The sequence below is a fragment of the Gopherus flavomarginatus genome, chromosome 16 (genome assembly GCF_025201925.1).
Source record: "Gopherus flavomarginatus isolate rGopFla2 chromosome 16, rGopFla2.mat.asm, whole genome shotgun sequence".
Lineage (NCBI taxonomy): Eukaryota > Metazoa > Chordata > Testudines > Testudinidae > Gopherus > Gopherus flavomarginatus.
Window position 1 is genome coordinate 25,218,480 of NC_066632.1, and position 19,245 is coordinate 25,237,724.

At 57.6% G+C, this 19,245-nt stretch overlaps 2 protein-coding genes across 5 annotated transcripts in view; both read left to right on the forward strand.

The window, feature by feature from the left end:
• Positions 1 to 2,252: 2,252 nt before the first annotated feature.
• TAC3 (tachykinin precursor 3) lies at positions 2,253 to 12,624 on the forward strand. Of its 2 annotated transcripts, XM_050925653.1 has the most exons (8): positions 2,253 to 2,372; positions 5,044 to 5,160; positions 5,379 to 5,531; positions 8,093 to 8,201; positions 8,388 to 8,417; positions 9,036 to 9,089; positions 9,452 to 9,526; positions 11,618 to 12,624. In XM_050925653.1, exons 3-7 carry the CDS (start codon positions 5,418 to 5,420, stop codon positions 9,523 to 9,525), a joined length of 381 nt encoding a protein of 126 aa, XP_050781610.1. In that variant the 5' UTR covers positions 2,253 to 2,372; positions 5,044 to 5,160; positions 5,379 to 5,417; the 3' UTR covers position 9,526; positions 11,618 to 12,624. The 2 variants fall into 2 exon arrangements, with proteins under 2 accessions (XP_050781610.1, XP_050781609.1); XM_050925652.1 differs by lacking the exon at positions 5,044 to 5,160.
• A 3,649-nt stretch (positions 12,625 to 16,273) lies between these two features.
• Positions 16,274 to 19,245, forward strand: part of ZBTB39 (zinc finger and BTB domain containing 39) — a 99,638-nt gene continuing 96,666 nt past the window's right edge. For 2 of the 3 annotated variants that reach the window (XR_007769885.1, XM_050925655.1), the window contains exon 1: positions 18,282 to 18,303. The gene's annotated coding sequence lies outside the window, so the exon portion shown is untranslated. Of the gene's footprint in view, positions 16,336 to 18,281; positions 18,304 to 19,245 lie in introns of those variants that run through there. The other variant, XM_050925656.1, reaches the window with a different exon arrangement.

Here is a 19,245-nt window from a genome sequence, read left to right on the forward strand (position 1 = left end):
AACCTCTCAAAACAAGATCAGCCTCTGGCTTTCCGGCTCCATGGATCTTGCCAAGCCAAAAAGCCTGGTCTAAGGCCTGGTCCTGGGCCGCAACCGAGGTGTCTTGAGCATCAGGGCTGTGGCCTCTGGGACCTTTCCTCTGCTTTAAACAAAGCCTCAGCCCTCCGGTGTCAGAACTTTAAGCACTTCCTGCATTTTCGCGGCTCGTCTCTGGACTCCAGGGGCTTCTGAGCCCCCCCCGATTTCTCTCTTTCGCCACCTGCTCCCACCTTTCCCGGAGCCTGGGAAGTCAACATTGGCTCTTCCTCTGAAAAAGTCGTGTTGGTGTTGGGAACTTCCAGCTGCTAAAGAGAAACTTACCGTGAGCTTCATTGCCAAGGCACTTACGGTTGCTGGGTTACAAGGGCTGGGAGTTTTAATTGTCTCCTCTAGGAAAACAGGAATAAAAGACAAAACCCTCAATTTGGTGGAGACTCGGCTTTCGTTCCGTTCGGTTCGGGTGGAAGTGGGGGGTCTGCACTGGGCTTCTGGGATCTGGGGAGCAGAGAGTAGCCCATGATATTCAAGGTCTGGGTTAGCTTTGTCCCGTTCACTAGGGAAATGGGGCTGCGTCCATCTCTGGAAATCAGTGAATGGATTTGCAGGCAGGTGGGGTGTAACAGCAAAGGGCATGGAGAAGGGAATGGGAGAAGAGAGCTCTTGTGGGGAGTGCAGAAAATGGGGAGGGGGAACCCCATTCTCGTTGTGTGCCTGTGCTTGGGTTGGCGTGAGCAGCTTCCCACACCGGGCTCTTGTGAAATACGCTGGTGCGACAGGTGTGATGTCACCAGCTGGCGGTTGTGGCCACCAACAGAAGACGTAGGCAGTTAGATCCTGGAGCAATGCTGCGCGGTTAGTTGTGGTGCAGTTCTTTCCCAGAGCTGGCACGCACTTTCATCCACGGCCCGCCTTGAGAATAACGAGCTTGGGGTTCAGGGCGGCGGCATTGCGGGATAGACCCACGCTAGCCAAAACATTGTTCTTAGCGTGTTCCAGCACCGTCTTGGGGCTGGAGCTCCAGGGGTTGAGAGAAGAGACGCCCTGGCTTGGCTTGTCCCAGAACAGACCTTCCTCTTGAGAAGTGCCTCTACACCCAGGTGGATGCTCTGTTCTGTCTCTCTGGCCTCCAGCCCCAACCGACTCCGCTCACAAGCTGCCGGGACCCCAGACCTCACCTGGAAGTGGCAGAACCCACCTGGGCGCAAAGCTTTGACCAGGACGCAGCGGAGGATCCAGCCTGCAGCTCCCGACAGACCGAGCGTCCGGGGCTGCGTCAGTATCCAGAGGTGCCACGGCCCCGCCTGGGGAAGGCTCGGGGTGCAGAGACTGGGGTGAGCAGCCCATGGGGTGGGGGCAGCTTGAACACAGGGATGACGTAGCCCTGGGGGCTGCTCTAAGCTGCGGCCTGGGCCCGCAGTGCACAGTGGCAGGGGCCTCCCTCAGCCCTGCTCCCTGCCCCTCTTTGCCTCTGCCCTTGGGGGCTGGGGGGATCAGCCCACAGCGGCACGCCGGGGGTGGGAGCAGAGACCCCGGCAGCTTCCCGTCGAGCGGCGCCCAGAACCGACAGGGCGGGTGAATGGCCCACAGCCCCATAGCTGGCGTTGCCCGTTCCCGGTGGGGGTCAGATATGAGGACTCCCCCAACCTCTGTGTCTGTGGAACAAACCGAGTCCCCCCCACCCCCAGCCCCCCGCCAGCAGTGGAGGACAAAAGGAGCATTGACAGCCGCCCTTTCTCTCTCCTCCTGGGGGGTCAACCGGCCGGGGGGCTGGAACCATTTGTATGGCGGGGGGGGACGACTGAGAGCTATTGAACCAAAGTGTAACGGCAGGTAACGGACACCATGTCAAAGGGGTGTGTGTGTGTGTGTGTGTGTGTGTGTGTGTGTGTGTGTGTGTGTGTGTGTGTGTGTGTGTGTGTGTGTGTGTGTGTGCGCGCGCGCGCAGTGGGGATCTGTGTGCAAGGGAGATGCTGGAGGGGTGTAATGCGGGGGGGCCGCTGGTGCGTCTGCTGGTTGTGTCAGGGGGTGACTGACGTGTGTGTAATGTGCGCGCGGATGGCAGGGTGTGTAACGCAGGGGCGGGTGTAATGTGGGGGGGCCAACTCTAGACCCCTCCCCCGCTGGGTCCCCCCATTGGTGGCTCTCCGTCTCCCCCCACAGCCTAGCCCCAGCCCCCTATTAAACCCAGCTGAGCTGGCAGCGCAGGACTGTTCATTACGGTGACTGGAGGCTGCTCAGTGTCTGAGAGCAGCCCGGGAACGCAGCCACCACTAAGCGCTGCACAGAGGGACCCCCCCCACCCAGCCCCCAGCCCCAGCTAGGAGCCTGGGCAGGTACGTGGCCGTCCCTGGGGCATGGGCCGTGGGGTGGCAGGGCGTTCCTGTGGCTTGTTGGTGGGATTGCCTGGCTTTTTGTTTTGTTTTGTTTCTTTTTAAGCCAAATCCGAGCTTGGGAAAAACCGAGATGGAAAAGTTGGTGAAGCTACTGAGAACGGTCTGATCTGGGGAGCAAAAGAAACCCGGGGGAGGGGGGATTAGAAAAGGGTTCAAAATAGGGGCAAAAGTTAAAAGATCCACTCAGCTTGGGGGCATTCTTGGTTTCTTTGGGGGATCTCAGCACCACCATTCAGTTGCTGTGAAAAGAGATGGGGCCTCGTGGCTGTCGTGTGTGAGTGTGTGTGTGTTTGCACGCGTGGCTGTCAGTGGAGCCGGGAGTTTGATCAGGTCTGTGAGTGTGTGTGAATGTGAGTGAGTGTGTTTGCATGCGTGTGCATCAGTGGATCTGGGTTTGTGAGTGCGTGTGACTGTGAGCAAGTGTGTTTGCATGTGTGTGTGTCAGTGATCTGGATTTGTGAGTGCATGTGACTGTGAGCGAGTGTGTTTGCATGTGTGTGTGTCAGTGGATCTGGATTTGTGAGTGCGTGTGACTGTGAGCGAGTGTGTTTGTATGCATGTGCATCAGTGGATCTGGGTTTGTGAGTGCGTGTGACTGTGAGCAAGTGTGTTTGCATGTGTGTGTGTCAGTGATCTGGATTTGTGAGTGCATGTGACTGTGAGCGAGTGTGTTTGCATGTGTGTGTGTCAGTGGATCTGGATTTGTGAGTGCGTGTGACTGTGAGCGAGTGTATTTGTATGCATGTGCATCAGTGGATCTGGATTTGTGAGTGCGTGTGACTGTGAGAGAGTGTGTTTGTATGCATGTGCGACAGTGGATCTGGATTTGCGAGTGCATGTGACTGTGAGTGAGTGTGTTTGCACGTGTATGCATCAGGGAAATTGGGTTTGTTAGTGTGTGTGACTATGAGCGAGTGTGTTTGTATGCATGTGCATCAGTGGATCTGGGTTTGTGAGTGCGTGTGACTGTGAGCAAGTGTGTTTGCATGTGTGTGTGTCAGTGATCTGGATTTGTGAGTGCATGTGACTGTGAGCGAGTGTGTTTGCATGTGTGTGTGTCAGTGGATCTGGATTTGTGAGTGCGTGTGACTGTGAGCGAGTGTGTTTGTATGCATGTGCGACAGTGGATCTGGGTTTGTGAGTGCGTGTGACTGTGAGCAAGTGTATTTGTATGCATGTGCATCAGTGGATCTGGGTTTGTGAGTGCATGTGACTGTGAGTGAGTGTGTTTGCACGTGTGTGCATCAGGGAAATTGGGTTTGTTAGTATGTGTGACTGTGAGCGAGTGTGTTTGTATGCATGTGCATCAGTGGATCTGGGTTTGTGAGTGCGTGTGACTGTGAGCGAGTGTGTTTGCACGTGTGTGTGTCAGTGGATCTGGATTTGTGAGTGCGTGTGACTGTGAGCGGGCAGGAGAAGCATGACACGGGCAATCGGATGGGTGGGCATTACCATGCCTGGACATATGTGTGTGCCATCTCAGCGCTGTTTGATGATGTGTCTCCCCTCCCCAAATAAAGGCAAACTGCCCCCTTTCCCTCGCACTCCTTCCAGGCTGCTTCCTCTCTGCCAACCTCCAGCAAACTTTGCAAAACGCAGCGGTGCCCTGGAGAGGCTGGCAGGAGCAAACGGGGGCTGCCCGCCGAGCAGGCTGGCCCCTTCCTGACTCTCTGGCTCAGAGCTCCTTGTGTAAGTGCGTCTCATTAGGGCTGAGAGATTTCCAAGGGTGAAGGTTTTTGCCCCCTTCCCGTGGTGGCTTTTGCTGGGTGACATGCAATGTGCACTTCAGCTAACAGACTTGATTAGCTGGTGAGGGGTGTGTGTGGCGGGGTGTAAATTCAGCTCCAGGGAGCCGATTAGCCCAGAGAATCGAGATCAGTCCCAGACGGGTGATGCCAATAGACAAGTGGTGACTGGCACCTCATCAGCAAAACCAAATCCAATCTTGTACAAATCACATTAGTGGGAGAGGCATTTTCCCACTCTGAATTGCTGGCGGTAATTTTCTCCAGCTTCCACTGTTTTTCTCCCGCCTCGGTGCCAGGGAGGAGATTTCGCTGGGCTGAAAAGATAATTTCCCATGGCTTGCACAGGAAAGAAATAAGTCTGGGTCACTAAGTTACTCTGACTGTCTCCGGCTTTTCCTCCAAATTCCCAGCACGTTCTGTTCCTTCGCTTAATGACATTTGCTTCCCCCCCCCCCCTTTCCAAAGTTGAGACTTTATTTTTCAGGCTTGTCAGGCAAAAACGGCTTAAAACCCAATCCGGATCTGTCTGAAATTCCGGGGAGGAGAGCCAGCCCTTGCCCTGGCCGGTGGGGATGGCGGACGGATTGCACTCAGCGATCTGATTTCCTCCCCGAGTCAGAGTCCAGGAGCCAAGTGATGAACTAGAACAGGCTTTGGAAAGGGGGTTATTTGATGACTTCCCTACTTGGGTGGGGAGCTGTCTTAGGCATTAGGGCACTGGGTCTAATGTGAACCTCCCTGCACTAGTGAGACGCACGCCTTGCACCAATCTTACCTATCCCTACACGTTCTGCTTTAGCCTCTGTGTTTGCTCCTCTCCACATCTCCTTCGTGCCCTCCCAACAAGCTGGTTTGCCTTCTAGGGCTCGATTATATAACACTCCCTCCCATTTGCAAGCGTTTCCACGACCAAGCGTGAGTAGAGGCTCTTCGCTCTTGCGTGCCGCACCTGGGGAGCTCCAAGCACTGGGCCAAGGCAGGTGGGTAGCGTGATCCCAATTGTACGGATAGGGAAACTGAGGCACCGAACGGGGGCCGTGACTTGTCCTGAGGTCGGCTGGCAGGCCGGTGGCAGAGCGGGGACTAGAACGCAGTCCCACCTCCTCGCTACTAATGCTGAGAACGAATCCAACCTTGTTCTGGTCGGGAAATGCCTCCCCCTTTGGCCTGCAACCACCTTGTCTTTCTCGTTCCTTAGATCGGCCATCAACCCCGGCCCTGCTCTCGGGAGAGGAAAATGAAAAGCCCTCTGGTGCTGACGGTGCTGCTGTCCTTAGCGGTGGCCAAGCTGTGTCACACCTACTGCGAAGGGACCCAGGAGCAACAGACGAGCAGAGGGATCCAGACAAAGGTAGAAAGGGAGTGGGGCTGGCTGGGGTGTGAAGACATCTGAGTCTATGTGGCTGCCCCCCCCCCGGGGCAAAAGAATGTGAGAGGTTTCGCTGACTCACCTCCCACCTTGACTCTGTGGGACGGTGGCCTAAAGGGGGGTAAAATTTGGTATTGTGCCTGGGTTTGGGGCTTTCCCGGACAACTGTGTGTGGTTTTTTTACATTAGAAATTCAGACGGTCTCCCCCCAGGAAACTGCTGGGGGATTAGCGATCTAGCTGAGTGGGGAGCATTAGTTAATCAGCTCTCACTTCCTCTGCCCTGCGAGGGGAAGGGAGTTTAGGTTTCTTTTCATTCGACGTCTTTGAAGTTCTTGTGGTGGGATTTGTTTGCTGCCGTTTGCTCAGCCCTATTTAACTCCAACGCCTACGGCGTGTTTTGGAGAAAGACGGTCACTCTGCAAATTGGGGACAAATCCAAACCGTTTCCATTCCTGTCTGGGAAACACACCCATGCCGTTTCACGGAGGGGCTATGGGATGCCGGGCCCGTGGCAGTTCTGCCAGCGCGGGCTGGAGTCATGCTGGGGAGCTGGCCATGACAGACCATATTCCCAGAGTCCCCCGGGGCTCAGGTGTCCCCACCGGGAGAGGCTGCAGCCAGCAGCCCCCACAAAGCTTTTCCTCCAGCTCAGCCCATCCGAGGGTCCAGCCTCAAACCGCCAGCAAGGTCCAGACCCTAAGAGACTTAAACACCTTTCTTCCATTGGCTTTGAAGGGGACTTAGGCACCTAACTCCCTTAGGCCACATCCCCCCACACAAGTAGCACCTCAGGGGGGTGAGGTGGATCATGAGCTTCGTCTCTGTCCGTAGCAATGGGGAGCCAATGGCACGTAGGGCGACCAGCTGTCCCAGTCTTAGGGGCCGTGTCTTATATACACAACTATCGCTATAAAAAAAAGTGTCCCGACTTTTTGCACTTGCGATCTGGTCACCCCTGGTGCGTGCAAATCCAGGGTGTGCAAAGGCGGGGGATTTGCTCCTGGCGGGGGCAGGAGTACCTCCACGGTGGCTCTGCAGTATGCAAATTACTTCCCAACAGCCCCTCTTCCCCCCACCAACTGGAGCTCTGTGAACCCCTGGGCTAAGACCCCCGGCCTCGGGCGGCTGCTTTTTGCAGGGCCGCGCGGGGCCATTTGCCAGCGATTCTCCCTGGGGCGGGCGCTTCTGGCCCATTTCCCTCACCTTGTCTGGGGTGGGTTTTTTGTTTCTTTCTCTCCGTAAATTGCTCCTCTCCCCAAGCGAGCGGCGGCTGGAAAGAGACACAAACGGGGGCTGGCTTTTCCGATGGGCTTGGCAATAAGGAACGTCTTTGGGCGCTAGATTGCTGCCACTGTGGACAGAAAAGCAGCCGGAATGATGGACCCAGGGTGGGGGTGGGGGTGGGGGGACTCATGCTGGGGGTGGGTTTGCTCTAGTGGGGCGCTGCTGGGGCTAGCTACTATTGTAGCAAGGTCGGGGTGGGGGCTGTGGTTGGGATTGGGGGGCCCTGGCAAAGCAAGGGTGGGGGAGAACTGGGATAGTATCTCCCACTCACTAAAAGCACTTGGCTTCCTAAGGGTTAAAGGCTCCCCCAAGCACACACACCCCCCCGGCCCCCCATGATTTGCAGGGCAGTGAGGATTTTGCTGGCAAATCACCTGTTCCTCCCGGGTACTTGACTCTCCTGCCAGCTGGGGTGCGGGGGATGAGCCGGGGCCCCCGCTGAGCCCGCACCGAGCTGTGCGGTGTCTGTGAACGGCTCAGAGCCCTGCCCCCCTAATCACCCCCACCTGGCTCCAAGAGCAGACTCCTCAGGGGAGCTGCTGGTTGATTCCCCCCCCCCCCCCGCCGCCCCCGGGGAAATCCCGCGGCAGGGAGGCTTCTGTAGGGCTGGCAGGGCCTGCTTTGCGGTTAGCCCCAGGAGTGCAGGGGTTAATGCCGGAGACACCCCTCACCCTCGGGAGTCCAGCTGGTTAGGACATCAGTGAGATGAGTTAAGGGGAAGCTCAGCCTAGATACTTGGCGGCAGACAGACGGGGACGGTGGCCAGGACTCAAGCAAATTCCAGGGCGGGGCTTGCCAGGGGCTGGCGGGTTTCACGCTGGCTTGGCACGGCGATCAGGCATCTCCTGACAGGCCGGGGTCAGGGGCCGAATGGCGTTTGATGCAAATGTGACGACATCCCCGTGGGGAGATCCTGCTGGGCTGGGGTGTCCACCCCCTCGGGCCTGCAATGGGGAGCTGGGGTGGGGGGCTTGGGAGCCGTCGCTGACACTCCACAGTCAGCGACACCCTCACGCTGCCAAAATCTTGGCGGTATCCAGCCCCGGGAGCGCGGCTGCAGCATGACGGGGCCAGCACAGGGTGGGCAGAACGCCGGGTGTGGCTCAGGGCCGCAGGTGCCAGGCTGGCAGGAGCAGAGGGGGCATTGGGGCGGCTGGCGCTGTCCCTCGTCCCTAAAGTGGCCTCTTCCCGCCTGCCTGGCCCTTCGGCCCCACTGCGTTTGGGGCTCACACCGGCCTCTCTCCGTCTTTCCCGCAGCCGAGCTCAGACCTCTACCAGCTGCCCACGGCCCTGCTCAAGAGACTCTACGATGGCCACCGGGTCTCCTACGAGGCGCTGCTGCAGCTGGCGGGCAAGGACGATGCCCGTGAGTGCCCGGCCCCATCCCCCGCCCTGAGAAAACTAACGGGGGGAGACTGGAAGGGACCGGAGGGGGGAGCTGCTATCGGGCGGGGGATGGGGAGAGAGCAGCAAAAGTGGGTGGGGGTGAGGTTGATTGCTGCCCCCCCAGCACCACTGACCGCCCCCCCCCACACACACTTCTCTCTTCCAGGTCCCAAGATGCCCGTCCCCTCTCAGAAACGTAAGTCCCGTTTTCCCCTCTTCCCTGGCACCGGGTTTGCTGCCCTGTCCATCTGGGGGACGCCCCGGCCTCTCCCCACCCCTGCTCCACTGTGCTCCTGATCGACACAGCAATCAAGGCAGGCGTCACTGCCACAGACTGGAGTGTAGACGGGACCTGCCCTTGAAAGCCAGCCAAAGCCTCAGGCAGCCCAGGCTTCCCAGGGCCATGGTTAGGTCCTGTCTGCACTTGGCCCCGGGTTGAGTCTTGGATCGGCCAGGGCCGCCCTTGCCCCAGCGCACCGGCCACCATGCACGGGAGGTTTGCTCCTGTGTGCCGCCCTGCTCGGTTTCAACCGGCACCTCCGTTGCTGTGTGCCCAGCCTGAGGCTTCTCAGCAAACGCCGTGCTCCTGGTGTGCCAGCTGTGCTCGTGGGAGCAGCCGGGCGCCCGGCAGGTCTGGGAGCCGGGCCCGAGGCGTCTCGGGGGGGGGGGTGGATCTGGACCCAGAAAGCGCTTTGGCAAAGATGACCCAGATGAAAAGCCTTGGGCGGCATCTCTTCCCTTCCCGGCTGCCCCGGCCTGCCAGGCTGCCTCAGCTAGGGGCACCCGCGCTGCTGACCCCCTTGTCTTTCTGCAGGGGACATGCACGACTTCTTTGTCGGCCTCATGGGGAAAAGGACCCCGGAGCCCGGTAAGTGGGGCCCGTGTGAGGCCAGCTTGGAGGGTGGAGGGGGGGTGTGTGTGACGAGGCACCATCCGGAAGCCCCAGGACGCCCGTTCCCACTGCTGTCAAGTGTCCACGCGCCCGCCCGCCCGTTGAGGGGAGAGGCCTTGATGCCCCTACCGGAGATCCTACATCTGTAGAGCAGGACGGGCTGCCCCAGGCCCAGTGCTTCCAGCTCTGGCCGCTGTGCCCCCACTCCGGTGACACAAGGGGGGTGGAACAGGTTGACCGTTCCAGGAGGGGCTGAGAAGTGGGCAGGGGCTGTCCCAGCTGGGCGATCGGGCCTGGGAGGGAACTGACTGCATCTCTGCCCCACTGTTTAATCCTAGATGACCCCACACACGGGAACAAGGAGACTTCCGCTGGATTTGGTGACCTCAAATATCCCCCAAATGCAGAATGAGGTGAGGGCAGCGGGGGCCCAGGTCTCTTAGCTTCCCTTCCCGTGCGACGCCCGCGGGCTCACGCTCACACGCCTGCAGCTTGTGCATGTGCCACCGGCCCGGGCCTGGTGCCATGTCCTTCTTTTTCCTGGGCCAGGCAAGGCTGAGAAAAGCAGCCCCGAGTCTCACTGCAGCTCGGGCCTCTGGCAGGGGAACATGGGAGTGTTACTCGAACCTCGGGGGCCGCTCGAATGGCGCTCAGCTGAGAGGCTGGGCTACAGGCCAGCTGAATCGCCAGTTTTTTGCCGTCCTGAGAGTCCGAATCCTTCACCTCTTTTGAGTCCAACCAGAGAGCTGCTGTGCCGGGCTGAGGTGGCCAATGTCACCTGCTTCTGGGGCAATAAGGGGGAGATCCTGGCACCACAGACTGGCCATTCTGGCTCCAATGAGCTTTGCAAGTTTCACCCCAGGAGGTTTGGACGGTGAGTGGCAAAGGCCCCTCTCCAGCTGAGCCCCATCACTTTGATCCGGAGGGGACGTATTCAGCATGTCGCGGTGCCTCTGAGACCCAAGGGCTAGACAAGTTCTGACTAGTTACAAGGTGCACAATTTTACCGAGGAGGGGAATTAAGGCAGGGCAGTTCTCTGGTCTGCACCAGACAGGAGCGGCTGTAGCTCCTTAAAAGTGTGTGTGTGTGGGGGGGTGGCCCACTGGTGCCCAAAGTGTGGCCCCACCCCCTTTCCCCAAGGCTTTACCCCTGCACTGCCCCCCCTCCCCGAGCCCCACTCCTGCGCCATTTCTTCCCCCCAAACCCCATCCCCTGCTCACTCCTTTCTGCTCCCTCCCCTCATAGTTCGCCCTTACAGCTGGTAAAAAGTGCTGGGGCCATGGCCCCTGGCCCTCCGGGAGTCAGATTAGTTGATCACAATGGCCCCTTCCGGCCTTGGAATCAATGAACATTTTTCTGCTCATTCCTGGGCTCACATTGCGGGGACGGCTGAGAACTTCGGCTGGAGGAGGATCCGTAGTTTGGGGTTACAATGGTCCCCTGTGTGGCGTGGAGTCCAGAAGGCCTGCTCTGTGCCCACCTTGAAGCTTGGTATTTGGCTTTATACTACAGAGGGGCTGACCACCACCCTTCCCCTCACATCCCATGGTCTCAACTCAGCCCTTTGGGACATCAGGTCCCGCTAGTGTCTCCTGCTAAGGTGCTGTATTAGCCAGCTGTTGGGGAATGGGATCCGTCTCCACGCAAGACGTCCCGTCCCTGCACACCAGGCCGGGAGCTGCCTACTCCGGTCTAGTTTCATGGCCGCGGGAGTGATTACCGCTGAGAATATGAGGTTTGCCAAACCACAGCCACCTAAGCAAACCGTCCTGAAGGGTCACGCTTCGCCTCGTGCATTAGCCCTTAAATACCTATATGGGGCCTTTAATTACAGATCGAAAACTCCATTGATGGTCCTGCGCTCGCTCTCACCCGCTCGTGCGCTGAGCAGAGCCCTGACCCTGTGCGTGTTAGCACACGGCAGGCTGGGTTACAGGACATAAATAGCTGTAATCCCCCTAACCGGGTGATTACACGGCACTTATTTTGCTATTACGAATTCATTAGCTGGTGATTTGCATCCCGGCGACGGCTGTGTAATGAGGCCAGGAGCTGGCGGGCCTCTCTTCGTGCCAAGTCTAAGCCTTAACGATAATTGCGGTGCAATTTTAGGAAATGGAGGAGAAGAGCAAATTGGTGAAAGGCACTTTCCACGCATGCAGATGAGTCCAGTACCACAGCTACGCCCGCTGTCTCCCGTCGCCGGGTCTTTCACTCCAGCCCTGGGCTGTGTCTTTCCCCACGTGCTTGGGGGCGGGGGGTGTTATTCGCATGTGTACAATTCATGGGTGATTGCACATTATTGAAAGGTGGTTCGTATATACCAAGCTCACCGTTGCTGGGAAAGGAGTGGGAGAACTGGCTTCCGGGGGCAGGGAAGGAGGCTAATGCATCTAATCGACTTAGCCAGGCTTTTCCAGCTATCCCAAGACTTATTCCAAGCTGCGCCACCCCAGGGTGGAAGGATCCAACGTGTCGCAGGCTTCCTCCTTCTTTCCTGCAGGTGCCCACGCCGGGGACAAGCAAAACGTCTGCAGGGCGTCGAGAAACTGAGACGAAGCCGCTCTCCAAAGCCCGCCGCACTCTCAACTGAACGGGAACCCTCCTGCCATGTCGTGGAGAACTCTCCCCTCGTCCCATTCCGGCCTGCGCCTCGTCCTAATGCTAGTGCTCGCTCTTTGGAAATAGAGTAATGCCCCCGCCCCTCCGTGTGCACCGACCGCAGACACCCCGGGCAGCCAGCAGAACCCCCTTTGTGGCGTAGATTAAAAACACCCTTGACTAGTCAATAACACCACGATTTTTACTTGTGAGCTGCCCTGTCTCTCAGCTGCTTTGCCTGATGTTTCCTAGGATTGGGTTGTTTGCTGAAGCCCCAGTCACGTGTCCAGGATACCACCGTGCTGGGCGCTGGACGGACACAGAATGAAAAGCCAAGCCCTGCCCCATGCCTAGGAACACTCCTTTGCAGAGGGAAATGTTCTCCAGGTGGGAGCAGGGGTATTAAGGCTCGTGCTTCAGGGCTTACTCTGATTTCTGACTATAAAAGACCAGGTTTGTGCTATGCAAGGCATCAATGCAGTTCAGGGTTCCTATGCCTTCCTCTCTAGCCTCTGGCGCTGGCCACTGCCAGAGACAGGATACTGGGCGAGGTGGCCCACAGGTCTGATCCAGCCCCGCAATTCCTATGCTCCTCGGCACAGAGAGGTCAGGTGATTTGCCCAAAGTCCAGTGAGGAGCAGAGCTGGGAATAGAATCCGGATGTCCTAATGCCCAATCCTGGGCTTGAAACTTTCTCTCTTCTCCCATGCCTTAGTAACTAGGTACCTTCCCTAGCTTCTTGCAATGTTGCCCATCAATGTGGTATCCCAGCCTCAGAGGTAACAACCAAAAAATCCCGCTTGGTTACTCTAGAGAGCTGGGCAGAACGTTTGCAATTAAACTTTTTTTTTTCTTGTCAAAATCTGCTGTTGAAACCGTGTGGCGAAGGCATCTCTATTTTGACAGGAAGGTGGCGAGGGGCCGGGCTAGGGTGACCAGACAGCAAAGGTGAAAAACCAGGACGGGGGTGGGGGGTAATAGGAATCTATATAAGATAAAGACCCAATAATCGGGGCTGTCCCTATAAAATCGGGACATCTGGTCACCCTAGGCAGGGCGGACTCGCTGGTTACTTGCAGCGAGGGGCCCAGCTTGAAAATGTGACAGTCTGGATCCGAAAAGGGGCCTTTGCTCGTTTGCCTGGCTTGTACAGAGACAAGGTGGGGGAAGCAATATAGGACCAACCTCGAACTGCAGAGAGCTCTTCTTCAGGGCTGGGAAAGGTCCTCGGAGTGTCACGGCGGCTCATTGCAAGGTGGGACAGATTGTTAAGCATAAACAGCTGACATATACTGTGAGAGGTCATTCAAAGGGTGCGGGGGTTACAGAGGGTTGTAACGAGCCATCAGTCTGTCTCTACTGAGTCCATGCTTCTTAGCATCTAGCAAAGTTAGGAATTGTAGCTCCCAGTCCAGCGCACTAGGCCGTAGTCTTGATCTCAACCCTGCCTGATGTTTATACTGTCCCCTTAGTCGACTGGTATCCGTCCGTAACACTTCCCGGATGCGTAAGCATTGGCCGTTTCAGGAAAGCCTTTAAGATGCATCTCCTGGAAGTTCACAAGCTGCCTTTCTTCTGCCCACTTTGCTAACTCGCTGACTGAGCGGGACTCTGGCTCAGACCTTTTGGTTTCACTCCCCCACTCTTTCAAACTGTCCTTTCTCTCTAATCAGCTAAGAGGTGATCCTGGAAAGTTCAGAACCAGGTTGAATTTTATTAGCAGAGTGGCCAATAGAAATGGCTGCAGGCCATCATTTAACCCCTTCATTGCTGTAATTACAGCTGTAATTAGGGTACGAACAACGCCTGGGAAAGCAGCACCTCTTTAGAGGGGCTCCTGTTGTGTCTGAGTCATCGATTTGTGTCACTGATGCAATGCGGGGAGAGGGAATGGATTTCCACTTGGGCATCAGCAGAAGATGCATCAGCTCAATTCCCACAGCAGAATCTTTCTCTGTTGCAGATCCCAGCTGGATTTGGGGAGAAGTGGGGGGTTAGTAGCACCAGCGGTAAGAACAATCAAGCCATGTTCTCTTCCTCCCTGCAATAGCAGGGCCAAGGGAGCCGGTTGTGGCTCCAAGATTCTGTGCCCTGGTTCCGGGTCAGAGCGCATAGGAGCCAGCTGCATGCCCACTGTGGAGATTCCTCAATGTCAAAGGGGTGCTTTGTGTGACTTTTGCTCCCAAAGGCGGGGAACGGAGTACAGAACTTGCTCGGTCATCTTTACTTTGAGCACGGTTGTCAAGGAGCCAGAGTAAATTCTAGATGCCACAAGGGTGGATTTTCAGCCCCTTTGTCCAACCAGAGGAACACCTAAGACACCTGTCATCACGGGATGCTCCCTGTGGCTGCATCGTGATGCTCACAGATGTGCAGTGCAGAAGCAGTTAACTACCAAAAGCCTAAACAATGCAAAATTCAGATCCACAGTAAGAATCATTTAGCAGGACACTGGCCTCAGGCCCAGCCTCCCACGGCCCTGCCCGTGGAGAAATCAGAGATGCATTGCATTTTAAGATCCAGGTTTCCCCCTGAAATGGGAGGCAGGCGCAGTTAGTGCTGACAGACAGACTCGGATAAGCCCTCCAGCTGCTGTTAGTGGGTGCCGTGGGCTTGTCTGATGCAACCACGCTGCCCTCTTGCGAATTTGGTTCCTCCCGCAGCTCTGACACCAGAATGCTGTGGGAACCGGCCAGCGACTCATCTGAAAGGTGGGATTTGCCAAAGGCACAGATCTAGTGTCCAGCTCAGGGCAAGTCCAGGGTCTTTTCTGGCTCACCTGCTTTGGCTGCTAGTTGGGGTCTCACGTGACTCAGATGGTCCAGAAGTCAAATCGCTTTAGGTGCTGCCAGGAGCTTTGCAAGTGGTTCTGTGCAGGTGTTTTCAGATGGACCCAGTCAGCAAAACCAGGCCAAACGCTGACCAGAGGACTGCAGAGGCGGTCAAAGTGCGTGAATGACACGGCAGGGTGCTCAGTCTCACGGATTGCTTCCAGTAGTCACCGGGAGATCAATGCCGATTCTGGGAGACTCCAGGCGAAACCTGGAGGGTTGGCAACTCTTGATAGAGGCCAGGGGCGCTGTTTCTCCTCCCTGGCCCCTTGCTCTGCTCCGCCCCGGGCTGTGTGAGGATTGGTGCAAAAAGGCAGCTGGTTCTGGCAGTGATCCCCAGACACCCCCCTGCCAGGAGCTCTGTTCCCCACCCCAGCCTTAAGGTGTTCCTGCCCCAGCAGGCCCTCGCTCACCTGCTGGCCCTTACTTGCATGTTCTCCAGGGCCAAATTGTTCTCCTCCCCCATGTTCCCCAGGCTCCATCCCACCCCGCAGTGTCCCCAGCTTGCTTGGTGGTTGGAGGGCACAGGGGGGCACTGCACCCTCTGCAGATCCTTCTCTCAGGTGACCCTGGCCTGACTGCCCCCAGCTCTCCGACCCCCCTTCCCTCTCCAATACCTGACCCCCCACTCCTTCCTCACTGCCCCGCCCCCAGCTTCCCCAAACCCCACACCAGATCCTACCCCAGCACCTGAGTGCTCCCTCGTCACTTGATTCGAGCCTCGTCCCCCATCACCTGCCCCCTCAACTTCCCATAGCTCTCCCCACTCCCGCCCTCAGCTCCCGTTCCTTCTCCCTTCCCCCCACTCCTCCTGCCCCCAGCCCCTCAGCTCCCCTGTCCCTGCCCCTTTCCCCACTCCTCCTGCCCCCAGCCCCGCCCCTCAGCTCCCCTATCCCCGCCATCTTCCCCCACTCCTCCTGCCCCCAGCCCCTCAGCTCCCGTTCCTTCTCCCTTCCTCCCACTCCTCCTGTCCACAGCCCTGCCCCTCAGCTCCCCTATCCCCGCCATCTTCCCCCACTCCTCCTGCCCCCAGCCCCTCAGCTCCCCTGTCCCTGCCCCTTCCCCCACTCCTCCTGCCCCCAGCCCCGCCCCTCAGCTCCCCTATCCCCGCCCCCTTCCCCCACTCCTCCTGCCCCCAGCACCGCCCCCCAGCTCCCCTGTCCCTGCCCCCTTCCCCCACTCCTCCTGCCCCCAGCCCCGCCCCTCAGCTCCCCTGTCCCCGCCCCCTTCCCCCACTCCTCCTGCCCCCAGCCCCGCCCCTCAGCTCCCCTATCCCCGCCATCTTCCCCCACTCCTCCTGCCCCCAGCCCCTCAGCTCCCGTTTCTTCTCCCTTCCTCCCACTCCTCCTGTCCCCAGCCCCGCCCCTCAGCTCCCCTGTCCCCGCCCCCTTCCCCCACTCCTCCTGTCCCCAGCCCCGCCCCTCAGCTCCCCTGTCCCCGCCCCCTTCCCCCACTCCTCCTGCCCCCAGCCCCGCCCCTCAGCTCCCCTGTCCCTGCCCCCTTCCCCCACTCCTCCTGCCCCCAGCCCCGCCCCCAGCCCCTCAGCTCCCCTATCCCCGCCCCCTTCCCCCACTCCTCCTGTCCCGCCCCGCCCCTCCTGGCTGCAGTGCCCCCTCCGGGCCAGGGGCGGCGCTGGGCCGGGTCGGGTCGGGTCGGGGCGCTGCGCCGGGCCGGATGGCGCCTCTTGCCGGGCCCGGCGCGGCCGCTCCTCGGCGGGGCCGGGCGGGCGGAGCGGGGGGGTCGGAGCCTTTGTGTGGAGCCGAGCGGGGATGGTGCCGGGAGCCGCCGGGTAAGGGGGGGCCCCGGGTCCCGCCCCCCCGCTGCCCCCCGCGGGACCCCCCTCCTGCCCCCCCCGCCCCCGGGACCCCCCTCCTGCCCCCCCGCCCCGCCCCCTCCCGCCCCCCGCGGGACCCCCCTTTCCCCCCCGCGGGACCCCCCTTCTGCCCCCCCGCCCCGCCCCCTCCTGCCCCCCGCGGGTCCCCCCTTCTGCCCCCCCCGCGGGACCCCCACCCCCCGGCATGGGACCTCCTCTTTCCCCCCGAATAGGGCCCCGCACCCCATGAGACCCCCCCGTCCTCCCGAATAGGGGACCCCCGCGCCTCCCCCACCTATGGACACGCCGGCCCCCAAAGCCCGTAGCCCCCTTGTCCTCCAAATCCGCCCCCCCATCCCTGGTCAAGAGCCCCCCCCGCCCTGTCTGCCTCCTGCTGGGTTGCCCCCTTCCCTTCCCTTGTCCCTTCATCCATCCCCCCAACCCCTGTGCTGGAGAAGAGCCCCATGTCCCCCGCAGACACACGCACACCAAGGGGAGAACCCCGATGGCTCACCCCATCTTCCCGCTTTCCCTGCTCCCACCCCTCATGATAGACGGCAGCCCCCCTTCATCTTTCCCCCTCCCCCATCCGCTCCCCCCGTATCCTGAGGACCCCAGCCCTGCTTTTGGCCTCTGGGGTGCTCGCTCTCTAGCAGAGGGAAGAAAAGCACAGAATAAACAGGAAGCCCCGAGGTTGTGTATTTGCAAAGCAGGAGAAACAGCTGCTATAGGCAACATTAATGGGGTCTGGGGTGACCTACCCCGTTAGCTTCAGGGGTGGCATTGCATGCTCAGATCCAAACAGAGCAGCCCCCTTTATCTCTCATTTCCCTGATACGTTATTGATCAGGGTGGCTTTGCTTTTCCTTTTCCAAGATTCCCTATTTAAGAAAATCCCCCGGGTGCCAAGAGTCTGCGAACTAGGACACCCTCTTTCCCTGCTTCTAAACTGGAGCGACCTTGGACTTCCTGTGTCGCCTCCCCTCTCCGTATCTGGATCTTCCTCTTGTCTCCTTTGGTGTCCTGGAAAAATTGAGAACAGGCTGGCAGAGCTGAGATTCAAAGCATGCTGCTGCCACGGAGACATTTAGATACTGAGTAGTCTGTCCGATTTGAAAACTGTCCAACAGCTCATGAAAACGAGGTGCAGGCCAAGTTGGAGCGGCCTGGTTGGGTCTTGCAGAGACTGGTATCACAAGTCCGGTCTTCTGTAATTATTGTCTGGAAAGATGGTGAACGGTGGACAATTGCAGGCTATACTACACAAGGGTGTTGTAAGTGCCCGTGAGAGCAGAGAAATAATTCAAAGAGATGTAAAGAGTTTAGAACTAGGAACCAGACCTGAAATGAGATCCAACCTGGCAAACAAAAATTAGTATGTGTGTTGGGGCAGGGGAAGGATCTGGAGATATTCAGTGGGCAGAAGGAGTCTACAGAGCCGTAATGGCTAGAAGAGACCTAGAAGTTAGTACACAGCCAGTGAGGTAGGAATCTGCGATCCAGGTTGCAGATTTATAAACATAGCTAACAAGGCTACTACGGAACTGGTAGAGAAGTCGGGCTGGGAGACAGAGAGACCCACACAGAAACAGGAGCTCAGATAGTGACTGGCAAAGTACATTACTTTTCGTAGCAAGGGTTCTTATTTGGTCTTTTTGCACCTTTGACCTGAGCCCCTGTTTGAGCCTCTCTCGTCTAGGCCAATCGAAGGGACTCCGCCGGGGGGATACCTGGGGGTTGCTTGTTGTGGTACTCCCCTGTTTGCTTTTTGAGGCAGGAAGCTGACAATGTTTAATAATAGCTATAGCACAGCTCATAGACACAGGAGGCGAAGGAGAGAACCTGCTCTAAGTTTTTCACACGCTTCTTAAAGTTGCAGACTTTTATTTTTTATTCCTTGTGTTGCCGCAAGATCTTTAAACTAGGTTCACTCATGAACCTCAGGTGAGATACCAGGCTCGCTGCACCACTATCTTCTGTGGTGACAGTTCTTGTATGTTTAACTTCTGCCAATTCTGATGGTGAAGTGTGAATTGCCTGGGGGTATGTTGGATCTCAGTGAGTTAAGAATAGTAGCCATTCCTTAGGCGTTGTCTACATACAGAAGTTTTACTGGTTTAACTGAGATCAGAGCCAGTTTGTGTGTAGTCAAAGCATTAGAAAAAAAATATCTAGTATATCCCTCTCACGAGAGGGGAAAATAAATCCTTAACCTTTCACTGCTCCTTTATTCCATCAGTGTCTTTATACTTTCTAAATTGTACAGAGCAAAGTTTAGGTGCTAGTCATGTCACTTAATGCAGAACTGGAAGATGCTCAAGCCACGTCTACACTGCAAGTGCTACAGCAGCAGAGCTACAGCACTGTAGCACCGTAGTGTAGATACGTCCTACCGCCACAGAAGGGAGGTTTCCATCGCTGTTGGTCGTCCACCTCTCCAAGAGGCAGAATCCTTGATGGCTCTCAGAGGCATGAGTTTTTCATACCCTTGAGCACCTAACCTACGTCAACCTATCTCTGAAGAGTGGACCAGATATTAGTGATGAGGTCGCTACACAGAATGGAATCATAGAAATGTAGGGCTGAAAGGAACCTAGGGAGAATGCCCCCTCATGCCGAGACAGGATTAAGGACACCAAGACCATCCCTGGCACATGTTTGTCTAACCTGGTCTTAAAAACCTAAGGAATTTGTGTGTGTATAGAATTCAGCAGGTCTCGAGTCCTGACGACATATCGTTATGCCAAATTACACACTCTCGTTTAGGGGAGTAGCAAGAATGCAGCTACTTCTCTCTCTCCTTTCAGTTGTGACGTGCCCCCTCACCTCCCTGTATCTTTTGAATGTGTAATTGGAGAGAGACTCTCCATCAATGCAGCTGCCTTG